Below are 19,725 nucleotides of genomic sequence, written 5' to 3' on the forward strand. Positions count from 1 at the left end.
TTTCATTTTTTTGCCCTCTTATCGGTAAGTCCATTAGTGAAATTACTGATTCACATTCACTGGCTTGGTCATCAATTATTATATATATTTTTTCTAGGTTCAATGATGACAGTAGTCATGACGAGTTTTAGGACAATTTAAGCTATTCCCATATAATGGGACTACAGGACCTATAGTCACTGGTAATGTCAGTGCTTCAGGGCATGTACTAAACTGGGTTATTTTCTGTATTATTTCGCTTCTATTTTTATTTATCGCTTCCCTTTCTCTTTCATGAAGTACCCTCTCCATTGTGGTTTCATGTACAACCTGTGGAACTAAAGGTGTTTCCAGAATCGGAGCACTCAGGGAAGTTCTATTTGGTCCCTCTTGATAAGGCGGAGGATTTTTCATTAAAAATATCTTCTAAATAATCCTCTTCTGATTCTCCACTATCTGTCATGGTTAAATGTTTTGTTTTTTCTGTGCATTTACCTCCAGCCTGTTCCTCTGCCATTAGTACAGGATATAATCATTCAGCCACCATGGCTTATCTCCACTGTTTCATCTGAGTATCTTGGGTTTCACTGGGAAATTTTGGATAAAATCTACTGAGGCTTCTGTTACTTCATGATCTATCATTCTCAAATGCTTTGGTCTCCCATTCTTCTAAAGCTTCGTACTGGGTCAATCTAGGTCTGGGTTCTAATTCATTCATTCGAGTTCATAGATTATGTAGAATTCTCCCATTAAAGGTTCCGAAGTCAGGGAACGCTAACACTCCTGACCTAGAGTACGCTGCATTTGATACCTCTGCATCGCCTGACTCAAGAGGCTTTTTTAAAAATTTCCTGTTTTGGATTTCATTTGTGTTTTATTTTCGTTTTACCCTGTTCTTAATATCTTTGGCCACATTCTTGCACTATAAAAACTACTAAAACACCGCTGTTGGGCGGTTCCCGCGTCACGAGCACACTTCTTACTGGCATTGAAGTACTTCGACGGCCATATTGGAGTAGTAGAGGCACGCCCGAAGGTGCTAGGAGGTAGTTGGATGGTCTAGGTGTCACAAGGGCGCTAGTCGTCTATTTAAGGAGGCCATGCTGACGCGCAGCGGTCACGCGCAGCGGGAACACCGGGTAAACGCCGGAGTTACGCCAGAGTTCAGCGCGTCTGCGCCCGTCCGCGCTGAGGACGGGCTGCAGGACGGGCTGCGCTCCGGTTACCCCGAGCCACCTCCTCAGGTATTATATTCTTATACTTCGGAGGAAATGTCAGTCTTGAAATCGAGTGATCTCCTATGCCATCATAGTTACACCCCTGAGGAATTACTGCTCATTGCCTCACACAACGCCTGTACTCGGGGCCCAGATACTTCCCCCCTGCTTACCGATCCACCTCAAACTATTTGCTCCTCGTCTAAATGCACTCACTCGGAGAAAGGATACCTTATTAATGCTCGCTCCATAATTAAAAACGATGTAGCCTTCCATGACTTTGTGATGTCTAGAAGGCCTGTATGGGTTTTTATTACGGAAACCTGGGCCACTGAAACCTCAGGACATGACCTTCTAATGGCAATCCCGGAGGGCTATGCATTGCACAGATTTGACAGAGCTAAGCGAAGGGGTGGAGGATTGGTGATTCTCTACCAGTCGCACCTTACCTGTCGTATTAATGCTCTGTCTGAACCATCTGACCCCTTCCAGGTACTGCATTTCTTTTTTTCCTCATCTCCATCAGCATCCTTGGTAGACCTTCTTATGTATAGGCCCCCAGGCCCTAGATCAAATTTTAGCAGTGACCTGTTCAGAATCTTGGAACCATATGTTGGCAAGCTCCACTTTACTATTTTAGGGGACTTAAACTTTCACCTAGATGACCTCACCTCTAAAGACACCTCTTCCTTGGTTGATCCCCTAGAAGCTTGTGGCTTTTTTCAACTGGTAAAAGGTCCAACTCACCGGGCAGGCCACACGCTGGATGGGGTTTTCTCCAATGACCCCAGGGTTAAGACGGGTACGCCTGAACCTCTCGTCTGGACAGACCACCTGCAAGTACCTATAGAACTGACCATTTCTCACTCAGACCCATCCAAGAAGGGACAGGCTCAGGGAGAGGGTAAAAGGAACTATAATAACATCACTAATGATTCCCTAGCCACTCTCATTAGTTCTGTCTCCCTGCCGTCAGACCCAGAGAAGGCAGCACAAAAACTTGCCAATTCCATCGTTGGAGCAATAGATATTCTAGCTCCAGCTATACGCCGATATTCAGCGAGGCGCAGGCACTCCGCCCCCTGGTTCACTGAGCCACTTAGGCTGATGAGACAGGGTTGCAGGAGGCAGGAGAGAAAATGGAGGAAAACATGGGACACTATGGACAGAGAGACTCATAAACGACTGTTAGGTGAATATAAGGCCACGGTCATCAAGACAAAGCAAGAATTCTTCTCTGACCTCACAACTTCCCTCACCTCATCGAAGGAGCTGTTTAAGGTAGTAGATTCCCTCTGCTCACTACAAGTTCCCGATCCAGTGATAGGATCGCAGGAGCTCTGTGACAAGATCTCAACCTTTTTCTTTGCTAAAATCGATGAGATCGCCGTTAATCTGGAAATGCAGAAAAAATCACTTGGGAACCACATTATCCAGGCTCTCACAAACTTAGAAGCCTGGTCTAAAGATCCTGCCAAGACCCTCTCTAACTTTCCACCGATCACCCTTGATAACCGTAACTCACTGTTGAATAGGACCAAATCTTCCTCTCCTTTGGACCCCTGTCCTCTCAAAGTGATGAAGGAGTGTAGGGACACATTACTCCCTCCCCTATTGGAGGTAATGAATAGTGCCCTGTAGCAGGGGGTTTTTCCTTCAGTCTGGAAAAAAGCGATCGTCAAGCCGCTACTTAAAAAGCCCTCCCTTGACCCCGCAATCTTAAAGAATTTCAGACCCATCTCCCTACTTCCTGCCCCCGCCAAAATGCTTCAGGCCCACCTGAACTCGCACTTGTCCATAGCACGGAGTCTGCGCTCACCATGGTGACAAACAACATCAGAGTGAAAGTGGACCAGGGACAGACAACGCTGCTGGTCTTACTCGATCTGACCGCAGCATTCGACACCCTATCTCCCTCGATCTTAACATCTCGTTTGAGGGAGATAGGAGTGGAGGGGCCAGCTTTGAGCCTTCTGTCCTCTTTTTTAGACCTTAGAGAACAGAGGGTCAAACTGGGAGAATATCTCTCCCCTGCTAAATCTCTGCAATGTGGGGTACCACAGGGGTCGGCTTTAAGCCCTACCCTATTCAACATTTACGTGGCCCCTCTTGCGAGATTAGTAAAAGTGCAGGGAATGGAGGTGGTGTCGTATGCAGACGACACTCAGATAATGGTGTCGTTGACCCAATCGGTTAGCGCCTCCGCGTTCAGCTTCAGGAGTTGTATGCAATCAGTCTCTGACTGGATGATACTCAACTCCTTGAGGCTGAATGGCGATAAGACCGAGGTGCTGATCTTTGGAAGGGACCAGGATGTGTGGTCAAATGAATGGTGGCCTCCATCCTTGGGAACCTGCCCGGTCCCCTCTCATTCAGCTAGAAACCTTGGGGTCATTTTTGATACCTCACTGGCAATGACCCTTCAGGTCAATAGAACGGTGGCCACCTGTTGGGGAGTTATCAAAATTCTCCAACGAATAGTGCATTATCTTTCCCCGCAAGCTAGGAAACAGACAGTGGTTGCGTTGGTCGGTTCAAGATTGGACTATTGCAACGCACTGTATGCAGAGATCAATAAGGGACTGATTCAACGCCTCCAAACAGTACAGAATGCGGCAGCAAGATTTGTACTAGACATTCCCTACTCTTCCTCTGCGACACTAGCCAGAAAGAGCCTTCATTGGCTTCCAATAGAGCACCGTATCTCTTTTAAAATCATTTGACTAGTGCATAGGGCTCTGAGAGCTGGAACATCTGATGGGTTGGGATCACTTCTCTCTGGTTATGTCTCCAGCAGATGTTTACGTTCATCACAACTGAATCTCTTGGTGATCCCTCGGACTAAAAAGACTAGATGGGGAGGAAGAGCTTTCTCTACAGTTGCCCCTCGTCTTTGGAATGCACTCCCTTTGGAGCGTAAGTCCCTATCCTCACTGCCCCTCTTCAAAAAAGCCCTCAAAACATGGTGTTTCAGGAAAGCCTACTAGTAGTTAGCTCTCTGGTCATGTAAACATTTTTTGGTATGCGCCTTGATGCCCATTGGGCTGAGTACACGCGTTATAAATTTGCTTTCATTTCATTCATTTCACTCCATCATCTTCTGTATATTCTATCCAATTTTCTAACCATACACAGGTATGATAGCCTCTCTCCATCATCGTGTATGATTTAGGCGTTTTCGAGGGAGGGATAAGAATTCGTTCTCTAGTCTTAATGGGTTTATCCTTTTTAAAATAAATTTAAATTTTCTGCATAAATGACATTTTTTGATTTCCTGTACATTGCGTGTGAATTCTGGTTACAATACTGTTCGTAAGTAAAACCTATAAACCTTCTATCTGGACGAGTCCCTATTAATGCCGGATCGTATATAGAAATTCCACCATCAATTATTATTCTTGGCGATTCTATGTTTATTACCAATCAGGTGCTCCTTTTTACTCTTATGTGTTTCCTATACCGGTGCGTTTTCTATTTTTATGACCAATCAGCTTTTGTCTTGCGTATTCACTCAACCAATACTTGTGCAGCTTTTTTGTGACGTCTATATCACTCCTTACTAATGACCTCTCCATTACAATTTTGCATCAGTTACATGCCTGCTGTCTCAACCAATCCCAGCGCAGCTCTCTGTGACGTCAGTGTAGCGCCCGCAACTGACCCCTCTTTTACAAGGTAATGTGAAAATGTACTTTCTTACAATACTTTTCATTAATTAACAACGTAGAAACATTTGCTACTTTGTCAGATTCTCTAAATTCATAGACTAGTCAATTTCTTTTGCTGTTAGTAAACCCTTCCGCTTACTCTACACACATTACGAGTGAAACCTTTCCGCTTACCTTTCACACAAGCATCAACGAACCTATTACTCCTTCAGTATTACCCTTTCTAGGTGGTATAAGACCAAAGTTTCACCAGCGAACTCCTTTGCTACAATTATTCTCACTTTCAAATGAAAGAAAAATAATCCCTAAATCAGTGCTTTTAGTTCTGCATAACTTTTCAACATCTTCTGAATCATGACAAGTAACCTCACTACAGTGTGGCTTCCATTCACCACCCGCTATTCAATATTCCCGGAAATTTCCAGACAACATGAAACAGTACATACGGGTTTGGTTAAAACATAAATCAATAATTCAATTCACAATAATATTCTACCTAACTAACTAAAATTCATAACCATCATCTGCTACCAAGAAAACTGATCCAGCGGGTTACCAACTTGGATTACTTACAAACCATGCACTCACCTGGGCCCATAAACATTCATACAAATAAGCTAATAATTTACAGCTGGGATCGATTTTGATACTCCTGCGTGATGTATTCACCTTTACCAATTCTTACCAACCCTATGTCATTTGGGTACAATTTTCCTCTGGTCAATAGATCTAATTAATAGTAGAATAGGTAGAAATAATATGAAGTTTATCCTTCAAATGACCACAGACTCAAGAGAGTTTTGAAAGTTTATTCTGATCAATAATTTTGGGAGTCAAACATCAAATACATGTTAATACACCATTTTCATCAGGTGGTAAATCAAATTAGCTCAATATCAGTCACAGTTAGAATTCTTCTGATGACAGTACCTGAAGAAGAGGGAGCAACAGAGAGCAGTACAAGGACATACTACACAGAATTATTGTTACCTAGAATGGTGTGAGGACCAACCCCTGGCCAAGGAGCTGGATAAGGACCCCAGAACAAGTCAGGAGTCAAAGGATCAGGAAAGTTTCAGGACAGGATAGGTGACCTCTTCTAGATGAAACGCGAGCGTCACATCCCTCTCTGGCACTACTCTCCTCAATTCTCTTCCGCAGGCCCTTTCTTGTATGTGCCTCCTCGATTTTCTTCCGCGATCCCCTTCTAGAGGATTGGATTCTGCGATCAGCTCACGGGCAGTATCCTGGCATGCTCTTGTAGGGTCTGTGTCATCTGCAGCATCACTGTCATCTGTGTGTCTAACTAACTAAACAACCTCTGTTATACTATTCTATCTGTATGTTCAAACCCCCAAATGTTTCAACATCGTGAAAACCCCTACTTCTGATTGGGCCAAGCAAGGGAAGAGGTCATCACACCATACTAAATGTAATGCTTTCTCTTTAATCCCTTGTTTAATATTCCCGCCCCTTAATTCACTTTCCCAAGCTTTATTTCCCACCCGCATTTCAAATTATGATCAATACATTGTAATCAAATTTTATATTTCTACTTCCCCTCTCGAGTCAAGAGTTAATGTTCGCAGGAGATTCTTTCATGCGCGACCTTGGCTGAGTTTCAACGGTGTCATCATAGTTCAGGGCGGGTTTGGATATGCATGTGCATACGTCAGGTGGGGTAGGGATTTCAGTCACCCTCCAAGGGACAAATACGAACTAATAATAAAGTCAGAAAAATACATGTTAAAATACGAAAATAAATGAATTCACTGTATACCACTTATCTCTACTCTAATCCCATTTACTTTTATATATCTTTCGCATTAGCAATTTAGTAAACCTTTCAAGGTTCAGTTCAAGCATAGCATGAGCATTAACATGTGAGTTTCAAGCGGCCATTTTGAGAGCTATTTTACAGCTGCAAAGTTTTCCCCCCAAGCATAGAAAACGTCATACTACGTAGATGCAGTAGTTGCAGGCACATTAAGAGTCCTGCGTTTTTGGCAGCCATTTTAGTGACAGTTGGGTTACTGGTTGGTAATACACATAGTCAAGCTTTCCCTAGATACAGTATAATGTGTGTAATGCAATATTAGTATTTGCAAACAGGTTGATTATAGTGTTACACATTATTTGAGAGGATTGCGTCCAAGCAAGTCTTTCATACAAGACCTTGCTCCATCAATACTAACTTAATTAGAAACTGTTATGTTGCATTTTTATTGGCCAGGGTTTGTAGAGTCTTTTATGACCATATATATGAGATCACGAATATCTGAAATTCATCTATTGGCTTTCAAAGCAAAAGTAATGCCGGATTTCAGCACAAACCTCCATTGGAGGTCTTAGTGGGGAGAAGTGGCATTCATCTGGACACTGTTTAAGTTCCAACCTCGCACAAGCTGCTAGACTGTGAAAGGAAATAGCTAACTTGCTATTCCATAACAAACACATGTTGTGTGCACCATCTTCGAAACTCAAGAAGAGACTCTCTATTTACTGCTCCAGCAAATTTAGCATATGTCCTCAAAAGTACAAGAGGGAGTTAGGATAATAAGGACTCAACATCAAATTTTTCCCTGCTGTTTCATCTCACCATGACAGTACATACTACATTTATTTTAACAGTCTTTGTTGTTAACCTTCAGAGTTTATGTTATAAGTTTAAAATAAATATTTTTAAACATGTCCTGTTTTTTTTAGAGTTTTTGAGTGTGTTACTCATCAAAGAAAGAGGGGTTAGAGTTTGACTGTATCCCTGAAAATATCAGATATTGTAATGATTTGTTACTCCCCCATTTCGAGAATGGCTTAATCAGAAACCCCAATCGGATTTCTTCCTTTCAGTATTAGATAATGCTGCTGTGTTTATTAGCTACCCTGATACATAGTAGCTGAGGATTTGCATTGTTATCCTGACTTTAATTTCAGCATTTCTTTTCAATTCCAGTAAGCATAATACCAACTTAGGGGTCGATTATGATGGCGGACGGACCTGCGTCCGTCCTCCACCCCAGAGGTGGAGGGACCGTCCGCAGGCGCAGCGGCATTACCTCCATTACAATTAGGATGTGACCGCCACCCTGGCGGTCACATCCCGTATATTTAACATTGCAGTGGGTGCTGCTTTAAGCAGCACCCGCCGCAAAGTTATAAGTGCATGCTGTGCCTTTGCACGCACAAAGCGGCAGGCACCGCGCAGTGCCTGCTGCATTGTGCATGGAACTGCAGAGGGGTACCATAGGTACCCCCCATGTGCACCTACCCACCCCCCAACACCCTGGGGGCCCGCAAGGGGCCCCCAGAAGCAAAGGACCACATGCTTTTCCACGGCAGAAAAGCATGTTTCCGCACCCATCGTAATGTGGCTGGCGGTGTCTTGCAGACACCGCCACCATATTGCAGTCCACACCCTGCGGATCAGTGGCGGTGGACCTGCTGTCCACCGCTGATCCCACCGCCATCATAATGTGGCGGTGGGTGTTTTCTGTGCCGCGGCGGTGAATCCGCATCCTCCGGGCCGGCGGTGGCTTCCACCGGCCCGGAGGATGCGGATTCACCGCCATCGTAATCGACCCCTAAGTGTCGGATTCGTACAAGGGTAGGTGGCTGAACAGCATCCATTTAATTTTCTTCATTGACAAGCATCTGAAACATTCTACTATTTCACAACACACATCTGAGCAATACCTTTTTGCTGCCGATGTGGGTGGACATAAGCATTACCTATGGTTACGACATACATAAGAAACAAATAGAAGAATGAGGCAGAGACAGATCTATGATAAAGGGATGGTCTCATGGTTATGATTTAAAGTAGTAATATGTGGCATTATTTAAAAATATATTTTCTGCATCACATTATGAAGGCATCATGTAAGCTAAATGTGCACACAGACACAAAGGTTTTACACAGCCTCTAAAATGGTGCACATAATTGTAGTTCTTGTGGAGTTCAAAATGCAGATTCATCTGTTCTGTTCAATCCTGACTGTCGAATGCTCATTGTGGTGGGCATTTTCAATTTCATAATTTTTAACATCATACCAGTAATGTTTGTGAATAGTTTGAATTGTGAGAATTTCACATGACCACAGTTGCCATAACATGGAACAACTCTTGAAAGTTTGCCTTTTACATTATTAACAATGGAGTATTTAATCTGCCCAAGTAACACATTTGTCTTCATTTTTCAGACACTCTTCAGAAGGAAAAAGGTATGTGAAATTGCATTGAAACAAGGGTGAGGACAAGGGCGCATCTAGTTAAGCTAGAGTACGTATGTTTAACAACTTGTCTGTAGATTGTTAGTTCCTGCTGTGCATCATTTGCTTTTGATGAAGTTGTGAACTATATTTTGCTCCACAGGGACTATTCGCAGAACTTTGTTTCCTTTATACAAAACCATAAGTCCCCTACACAGTGAGCAAAGCAAGTCCCACTCTGTACCGCAGCACTAAACACCAAGACACACACCAATGGATTTTACTGAATTTAGGCTCTTTGACTCCATCTTAAATATATTCATAAATTCCATTTTCAAGTTCAAAAATCATTTGTTTGCTATTTGAGCAGACATATCTAAGAAAATTATTTCCAAATGATAGTACATCTGAAGAAAGAATTTCCAAATGAAATAGTTTTGAAGTTTACATCATGAACATATTGTTTGTTACATAACTTTGAAGACTTTTTATAATCTACATTGAATGTAATTACTATTTTACAAACCCCCTAACTACCCGAGTGACAGACAACTTTATGCCATATACTTCAACAAACCATGCCAATAATTGAAAGGCTATAGAAAAGTATAATAATTGTAAATGTGATAGGTCAGTTTGAAACATAGAAACTATTTATGACTATATGAACAGAAATATCTTATGTATATCACATTTTCAGATGTTTTGCAAAACAAAATTTGAATATTTAGAAAATCCTCCAAGATAGATAATGCTACTCTTTCTAAGTTTTCTTTGTCTGTTTAGTTCCACCAGTGGGCAATGTAGAAATAAATTGCACATCCTCAAATCAAGAATAAATGAGTCTTCTCTATAGCATCTCAGATAGATGATTTAATTAAAGCAAGAGGAACGTTTCTAAATTGAGCTATAATAGATGGATCATATAGAAAAGTAAATTAAATGATTCCCCCTGCCTTGGTAGCTGCAAAATCCCTCTTCTATTATTTGCAGACAACACCCTCCTGATCTCAAAGACCCTAGTGGACTACAACGTTTGGTGAATACATTAATAAATCTAAAGACTTTTGCACTGAACAGTGGGCTTGTAATAAACCATTCTAAGACCAAGTTTCTGGCCATTAACCCTCACAAAACATTTAGGGGTTTGATAATGCTCGAGAGGTCGACCTCTGGATAGGATATGTGAGTTTGACTCTTTGGGGGTTAGGATAACCAGATCTGGGTTGTGGGCACCACAGGTTGAGAAGAGCAGCCTAAATTTAACTCTGCACTCAGCTACAATTTTAAGACGTTATTGGATGTCCCGGACCAGGTGTATTTCTCCCGTACTCTGTGGAGAGGTGTGGTGCAGGGGCCAGGGCAGCTGACTTCGGAGCACAGGGTTCATGGTTCGATCCACGCTCCGGCAACAGCTCAGCTCAGCGCCATGTGACCCTGGGCAATAGCTCACTTAATTTCCACAACGGCCCCAGTGCCTTGAGACCCGTAAGGGTGAGTAGTTTGCGCTTTACAAACACGGATTTACTTTAGGTGTCCAGAGTTAAAGCAGAGGGCAGTGCCCTGTACGGGACCGAAGTATGGGGCACTTCAAATCTGACTAAACTTGCGGCAGCAGAGAATACATTCTTGAGAGCACTGACTAACCTCCCTTATAATACTCTGCTAATACAATTAAGACAAGATCGGGCCTCAATTTATTTGACATATAAGGCTTAATTAAGGCTGTTACATTATTGGAGAAGGTTGAAACACAATGCAGACCTTGACGACCATCGTGGAGCCTTGGAGGACCTAGTATCACTGGACAGTCATGGTAAAATTAAGTGGTTATCTTATCTCCAAATGTTGCTAGTACTCATAGGCTTAGGAGACCCAATGGGCCTGCTCGGTATCCCCGACCTATCTATGCAAGGCTACACCTAATAATGCATTCGGGGACCATGTATATTCCAGCATATTCTAGAATGTGTTCGAAGTGTTGCTTAGTAATTTTAGTGAGCTCATATTATTTTGTTTTTGTGTACACAAACAATCTCCAACAAGAAAAAGGTGAGTGTGATGGTCTTTCTATTAATATAGCGGCATTGGATGACAACTACCCACCACAGCACTGTGGTTAGTTGCCATCACTTTTTTAACCAGGGTAGGAGGCAGGATTATTAAAGAAGTGGCCCTGACATCGTCCCCTGTTTTAACCCACTATCAGTGCACACACTACACTTTTACACCTTAGGGCCCCACACACGCACTCACCTAACGGCAAGGATAAAAGATCTCCGCCAAAGAACCCCCACTGAGGGTGCCCGTCTGAAATTGCACCGCCGTCCCGATGAAGAGCACGCCCAATGATGAAGCATGACACCGGCTGGGTGTGTGAGGGCATTCTACTCGAAAGGAGGAAATTCCCCTTCCTCCTTTTTGGTTACTTAACATCAGTCAGTTTCTCACATTAGTCACTATACCCTTATCCTTTTTAGGAACTGCATACCAACCTTTGTTGCTTTTTGTCTACTAGAGGTTACCACATGGTTCCTCTGTACAGTTTCCTCTCAGTTAGTAGCTTTCTTGGAGGAGGTCCATCAGATACAGGGTGCTGGAGTTATTGGCTTTCGCATTATGCTTTCTCTTTGTCTCAGTCTCCCAGTACCTATGTATTTGTTATATAACGCTGTTAGATTTGGGGGTCTCTGGTTGGCACAGGTAGGTACTTGTGACAAGCTGGGACCCTCTCCTCTAGTCAGGACAAGGGGATTGCCCTCCTAAAATAACCCCTGCTCACCCTCTAAGTTGTGTGGCACGAGCAGTCAAGGCATATTTCAGAGGCGTTGTAAGTTGAGCAGTTGTGACCACATTCAGTAACCCAGTGACAACACTACAAATGGACACCACGCAGGTTTTATATCAAAAATAAGTATACTTTATATAGAGTTACCACAAGGCCATAAACGACAAAAATACACAACACTATTACTTTAAGATGGTAGATTTAAGCTTAGTTCAGTTCCTAGATGCGACACTGTGCGTCAATGTACCTTAGGTTGCGTTGCGCTTCCACTACAAGCAATGTCGCAGCGATGGGAATGCGGCAAAGTTCAGGTGCAAAGAAATAAAGACGTGAAGATTTTCCAGATGCGGCACGCTTCTCGGGTATGCGAGAAGTTCTTGGTTTGATGCGTGAACTACAGCGGCGACATCCAAGATACGATGGGAGCAGCTCCAGCGGCAACGCTCTTCTCCTGCGATGCGTGAAGCTTCAGCACGATGGACAACTACAGCGGCAACATCCAAGATGCGTCGGAAGCAGCTCCGACGGCGAGGCGCTTATCGGGGATGTGAGGTGCTCTTGGTCGATGCAGTGCAATGCGACAGTTGCAGCGGTGACACCCTCCTTCAGAGTTGCGACGGCAGGCACAGCGACGGCGACATGCTCCGACCTCGTCGCAAGATTCTTCTCCTGAGGCGGTGCAGTGCGACAACTACAGCGGCGACAACCTCCTTTGGAGTTGCGACGGCAGCAGCAGCGACGGTGACAGGCTTCCTCTTCACTGCGGCAGGCTTCTCTCCGATGTGGTGCAGTGCGACAGTTCCAGCGGCGACACCCTCCTGGGGAGTTGCGACAGTAGGCACAGCGACGGCGATACGCTTCTTCTCGTTGAGTCGCGCTTCCAGCTCCTTGCGACAAGCAGTTCCTCAGAAGGCCCAAAACAGCAACAGGCACTTCAACAAGAACTCTGGGGAGCTGGGGGGTGAAGTCTGTTGTCCCTGAGACTTCAGCAGGAGGCAAGTTCTTTTCCAAGCCCTTGGAAATCCTTCACAAGTTGAAAGCAAAGTTCACAAAGTTCCTTTCTCCTTCCTTTGGCAGTAAGGCAACCACTGCAGGCCATTCCCCCAAGTAGCACTTCAGTATGGGAATAGTCTCTCCTAAGTTTCTTCAGGTTCCTCTCCTGAGTCAAGGTTTTTTCTTGTAGTCCAAAGTGATCTAATTTCTTGGGATCAGGGTCCCAATAGGTATACCCCAAAATCCTTTGTTCTCTGAGGGGAGAGGGGCCTGTGCCCAGTCCAAACCAGATCGGAAGCACTCTGTTTACCAGACTTCTCCTTTCCTTTCACAGTGCAGGGCATGCACATCAGACGCCCCACAGGAGGTGGAGCCAGCATTGTGGAAGGCAAGTACAGTCCTGGAGCACTTTTTTGACAGGACTCCTTCTCTTCTTTCAGTGTGCAGGGCAGAGCCATCAGCCGCTCCCCAGGGGGAGGAGCCAGCATTGTGGAAAGCAGGCACAGCCCTATTCAGAGTTCAGGTGCAGCTCCTCCCTCCCATCTAGATGCAGATCTCTCTATTCACCACTGGGTGACTCAGCCTGTCTCTTGGAATCCCTCAGCCCTGTCACTCACAAAACCAGACAAAGGAAAAAACAACCTAGCAGAGGCAGGTTTGAATGGTTAGACAAGCAAATACCTACTTTCTAAAAGTGGTATTTGCAAACACAGGATATTAAAATAAACTTCACTAAACTATGTATTTTATTATTCTGAGTCCAGGCATACTAAACTCAAATTTCCACCATGTTCTCTGAGCCTGTTAGGAGTATAACATGTAACAATTCTAACAGCCCATTCTGGCCTATGGAGTACAGGTAGCCTTGCAATAGTGAAAAACGAAAATGGCTATAATTCACTATTAGGACATGCCACACACATCAGGGCTTGTCCTATCTTTTACTTACAATGCACCCTGCCCTTGGGCCTACCATAAAGGTGACTAAAATGAAGAAAAGGGTAGGTTTTAGGGACTGGCAAGTGGATGCACTTGCCCAGGCAGCATGACAGTACCAGACTGCATGCAGGCTCTGGAATGGCAGACCTTAGACACATTTTACAAGGCTGCTTCTGTGGGTGACACAACCAGTGCTGCAGGCCCGTCAGCAGCATTTGGATTTACACGCCCTGGGCACACTCAGTGCACTAGACTAGGGTCTGACAAGTAAACCAAAAAGCAAAACATGGAACCACTGATTAATACATCAATTTACAGTAGGGAGCACCTGCACTGTGGCACTGTATAGCATTGGCACAGTGCCCAAAGCATCTAACACCAGCGAAAATTCATGAGGCAACAGCAAAAATTGAAGGGAGACCGACGCCAATGGTGCCAGGTCTAACAGACGCTTAGCATCGGTGTCCTTTATTTGTTGTATTCTAACTATATATCTTTTTAAATGCCAATTGTAACTAATTATAAAGTATTTTATTTATTACAATTTAAAGGTACACTTCTATTGATCATTTAAATTTTGTAATGGCATGACACAGCGCCGTGTTGTAAATTGAGTTTGTGTATCTTTAGTTTTACATATGTACTGTTATGTACTTTTATGGTTGAAAACTCTGAATAAAGTATTTGATGTTGAAATATTTTACACATCTGAAAACAAAATTAAATTAGTTTTCTCTACATTTTCTCTTATAGGTGATTTAATTAAAGAAAGAGGTAAGTTTATAAATTGAGCAATCATAAATGGATCTTATATAAAACTAAATCTGAAAGAAACATGCTAGTTATAGATTCCTTACCTTAGAATTACCCCCAGGTGTCAGACTGGATCCGGAAAGTTTCTTCGTCAGCAGTACCCCTGTGCATCGAAAGGTGGCGTCGGTCAGCTCCTCGATCATCATTGGCATTGTGGTTGCCAGGATGATGTTGCAGAAGCTACTTAGATGCCGTCCTCACGGGCTGATATCAGTCCTTTCTTTTCCTGAGCTAGCCAGTGCAGATCATGGAAGAACGTTACCTCTAGTCCATTTTTTACTAATCTTTTTGCGACTTTTGTGGACTTCTTTATACTACGACTATTAAAGATTGGGCCCCAAAATGGGGTAAGATCTTTGGCAAAATCTTCAAACTGCTGTAAGGAAGTATCAGTTTGATCAGTGCTATCAGTGTCAAAACTCCGAACACTTTGGTTAGATTCTATCTCTCTTTTAACTAACCGATGTGTCTTGTGATAATCAGATGGGGCAATGTAAACTGGGGGGTATAGAAATGAAAGATAACACCGTCCTGCCCATCCCCGTGGAAGCCAAGTATATGCATTTTCCCCACATACAAAATACACATTAGGGGGAGTGATCACGGGGGGAGTACTATATGTCTGCAGGGTGTAGGTATAGTTACACTTACTACTCCCTACCTTAACATGACCTCGTCCCTGGATGCAAAAGGGGGAAGTAGTGTTTATAATAGGAATAGGCAAGGCTTTGTCATTCGTGACGTTTCGTTCCTTAAAATGCTGAAAATATATGGTAGAATTAAAAAGTTCAAAATCCTGCATTTCTTCTTCTAACCAGGAAGCATTCTTGTATTCAGTATATACATTCATACATGCGTTTGGGTCTAAGGATCCCTCTCCTCCATTTCCTTTGGCATCAAATCCCTGATGCTGCTCTATGTACTTTAGAATCGCCTCATAATCCTTTTCAGTATATATTTTGGGATTGGCTACATAATGGGAATACATTAATGATAATAATTGGAACCAGGCTTCACAGCTAGCTAAGTGGGACATCGGCAAGGAAATAAACAATTCATGCTGATGCATTACTGAAGGGAGTAACCCACAAACCCAACAATTCGTTCTATTTGTCGTGCTGTGGGTCTGATGCAACATTTCAATAAAAACATTTTTTGCATATGTTTCTCTATGCCTAGCCTTATGAGGGGGTAAGGAATAAAAGAGGTGTTCCTCTGGAGCAGGGGTGGTTCCTAGCAGTTTCAGTACAGGGTGATGGAATTCTAGGTACACAAATACACACATCATAATTACAGTGATTTAACAATGAAAGCAACGAATGCCACCTTCACTCTGGTGGGCCATCCGGAAAATAACTGCATAGAATCAATATTCCGCCGAGGGGCAAGTGGTCTTTCATCCTCCATTGCAAATCGGGCAAAAGGAAACATACTCTCTAAAAGTCCAAAATCTAACTCGGTCACTCTCTAAAAGTCCAAAACTAATCTTGTATCCACAAAGCACGCACACCACCAGAGGGGTTCTTCTTCCCACCAAGGGATCTTCTCCCTGTGTCCGTTTAGAGCCTCACAGGTAGACTCCTATCGTTCATCAAAAGGAAAACTATTTTTATTCTCCAGTGGAACAAACGCGGCCCTTAACTCAGTCTTTCTTTCTGAACAGAGCTATTTAGCACAGTGTTCCAAGCTCTCAACGAGTTCAGTCCAGTGTCTCTCTCAGTACCCCAGTAATTCTATCTGATGTTCCTCAACTCAAGTCTTTGTCTTGCTCCTACCATTGGAAACTGGGGTACCGCGCTGTTTTTCGGGCCATAGGTCGTATTTGCAACGGCCAGGTTGCTCCTGGTCAGAAAACAATTCTGTTGCAAGTGCATCTGATACATTCGAAACCTGTGATGCACTAGGAACAACAGCCTCCGCTGGTTGAGCCGCCGCCCTTTCACCTGTGGGCAACACTTCACTTGGCTGCCCCTTCTCCTGGGCGTCTGAAAAGGGCATGAAGCTTTTAAGCAACTCTCATTCTTGGCTCGGGATTCCTTCGCGGTTTTGCAAATCAAAGGGCAAAGGTAGCGGCAGGCGTTTCAAATGACTGATATGGATCCAGTGTTTTCTCCCATGCACTTTCACCACCGACCTCGTCACCAAGATGATTTGGTAAGGGTCGGACCACTTCGGTTCTAAACTCGATTTCCGTTGATAGTTCCTCACCAACACCCACTGACCCGGTTCCAGACGATGTCAAGGACCCTCTGGTAGTGGCCGCAGTGTGTCCTATACCTGTTGATGAATAGAACGCAAATCTTTAGTCAAAGCATACAAGTAGTCTGTCATTAGAGGATAATCAATATCCCTAAAGGATCGGGGTCTGGGGACTCCCCACACATTGGCGGGACGGCCAAAGATCACTTCGTAAGGTGACAAACCAGTTCTGGTATGGGGAGTTGTCCTTAGAGACAATAATGCTAAGGGAAGGGCATCGGGCCACTTCAATCCAGTACTTGCACAGATTTTGGCCATCTTCAATTTTAACGTGCCGTTATATTTTTCAACCAGACCAGCTGACTGGGGATGTCTGGCGGCATGAAACTTCTGTTTAATTTGTAAACCATCACAGACACTTTGAACTAACAGTGAATTGAAATGTGACCCATTGTCGGACCAGACAATCCGAGGCAAACAATAGCGGGGGAAATATTCCTTAATCAGGGATTTGGCAGTTGCAACTGCGGTGGCTTCTTTGGTGGGGTAGGCTTCGACCCATTTACTAAAAGCGCAAACTACCACCAATACGTACTTTAAATTATTTACTCTTTCCATTTGAATGTAATCAATTTGTATTACCTCGAAAGGCAGAGATGGTGGTGCAAAATTTCCAGTCAGGACAGACTCTCTACCCCCGGGATTATAACGTAAACACACAGGGCAATATTTGACTACGTGTGCTGCTGTCTTGGGAATGTTTGGGTTATTCCAGACTGGGTCCAACACTGCACAGATACCTTTCGCTCTTATGTGGGCTGGGACATGGGCCATAGTCGCTACAGCATATACCAATGCATTAGGAAGTAACCATCGCTGCTTCTCAGATTGATCTATCCTACATTCATTTTTGTCTAATTTTCCTACTTCCTGTTCCCATCTCTGTACCTCATCTATAGTGGCCTCCTTTTGTAGTTCTCTCACACTTTCAATGGTATTATCAAACAAAGATGTTTCCGCCACCCACCGAGCCGAAGCACTAGGAAACATGGGAGTCATTCTAGTTTGAGCCGTTTCTTTCGCTACTGAATCAGCAAAAGCTTTTCCCTTTCCAGTAGAATCAATGACTTTTTTATGTGCGCTGCATTTAATGATGGCTATTTTTTCTGGTAGTGTCAAGGCAAATAGCAATCGATCAATTAAAGGACCATGTTGAATTTTCTGGCCATGTGTGGTAAAGAAACCCCTCTCCCTCCACAACCTGGCTGTCTGTAAAAATATTCACCCTCAGCCCTTCACTCGACTCGCATGCTCTTAACAGGGCTATTAGTTCAGCTGCCTGAGCTGAGTGATGAGAAATCCTTGCGGTTTCCACCACCGTCTTTAATGTCGTAACAGCATATGCAGCTGTTGCAGTACCATCTGATAACTTAAAACAAGAACCATCTACATACAGCTCTCCTTGGGGTTCTGGTAAAGGGGTGTCAGTGAGATCTACATGGCCTTTTGTTTCTTCTTCAGTTCTAAATATACAATCATGGGTGTCGTCCTTTCCATCATTTGAAGGGAGAGGCAATAATGTGGCTGGATTCAAAGTAGCACATCTTTTAATAGTGATATGGGGTGCAAACAAGGTTAACTCATATCCCGTTAGTCGAGCACTCGTAAGGTGCTGGGTCTTAGTTTATTTATTTATTTATTTAGAAAGTTTTATATAGCGCGAACGTGACCCTTGGGTATCAGAGCGCTTCACAGGTACAAATGAGGTAGATTAGAAACTCTAACTTGACTGCTGCTGACCAGGGACCCTCGCGGATTATCCCTGCAACGTTCCTGCTGCTGGGCTGACCCTTTGCTACACACCTCGCGGAACCCGCTGCGCGGGTCCCGCTTCGCCCGCATTCCAGGACAGGGCTGCCTCGCTGAGGTGTAGAGCTTTGGCGGCGCACCGTGTGCCTCATTGAGGGAAGGAGAGAGCACTCTGCCCGGGCTGCGAGCACCAGGTGAGGGACAGGGACTCCATTTCCCAGGAGTCCCTGTGTAGCCATCCCCTGCACCTGGACGCTCTCCCGGGTAGCCCCGCCCCCAACCACCGGAGTAAAGCTGCTGCTTGCTGGACCAAGCTGGGAAACTCTAACTTGACTGCTGCTGACCAGGGACCCTCACGGATTATCCCTGTAACGTTCCTGCTGCTGGGCTGACCCTTTGCTACACACCTCGCGGAACCCGCTGCGCGGGTCCCGCTTCGCCCGCATTCCAGGACAGGGCTGCCTCGCTGAGGTGTAGAGCTTTGGCGGCGCACCGTGTGCCTCATTGAGGGAAGGAGAGAGCACTCTGCCCGGGCTGCGAGCACCAGGTGAGGGACAGGGACTCCATTTCCCAGGAGTCCCTGTGTAGCCATCCCCTGCACCTGGACGCTCTCCCGGGTAGCCCCGCCCCCAACCACCGGAGTAAAGCTGCTGCTTGCTGGACCAAGCTGGGAAACTCTAACTTGACTGCTGCTGACCAGGGACCCTCGCGGATTATCCCTGCAACGTTCCTGCTGCTGGGCTGACCCTTTGCTACACACCTCCCGGAACCCGCTGAGCGGGTCCCGCTTCGCCCGCATTCCAGGACAGGGCTGCCTCGCTGAGGTGTAGAGCTTTGGCGGCGCACCGTGTGCCTCATTGAGGGAAGGAGAGAGCACTCTGCCCGGGCTGCGAGCACCAGGTGAGGGACAGGGACTCCATTTCCCAGGAGTCCCTGTGTAGCCATCCCCTGCACCTGGACGCTCTCCCGGGTAGCCCCGCCCCCAACTGCCTCACCTCCTCATAAGAAACTGCTGACACCCGCTACGCGGGACGCGAGCGGGACGCCCCAGGAAAGCCCGGGACAAGGGCGGGACCGTCTTTGGCCGTCAGTGGCCGAAGGAGGCTGGGCTG

The 19,725-nt window shown here is 44.8% G+C and overlaps 1 protein-coding gene across 1 annotated transcript in view; it reads left to right on the plus strand.

Moving 5' to 3' along the window:
* Nucleotides 1-19,725, plus strand: part of LOC144754115 (butyrophilin subfamily 1 member A1-like) — a 588,580-nt gene that overhangs the window by 236,111 nt on the left and 332,744 nt on the right. The window contains exons 11-12 of the mRNA XM_078641681.1: nt 9,064-9,084; nt 14,546-14,566. Coding sequence (XP_078497807.1) covers nt 9,064-9,084; nt 14,546-14,566 — 42 coding nt within the window. The remainder of the gene's footprint in view (nt 1-9,063; nt 9,085-14,545; nt 14,567-19,725) is intronic.

The sequence above is a fragment of the Lissotriton helveticus genome, chromosome 5_1 (assembly GCF_964261635.1).
Source record: "Lissotriton helveticus chromosome 5_1, aLisHel1.1, whole genome shotgun sequence".
Lineage (NCBI taxonomy): Eukaryota > Metazoa > Chordata > Amphibia > Caudata > Salamandridae > Lissotriton > Lissotriton helveticus.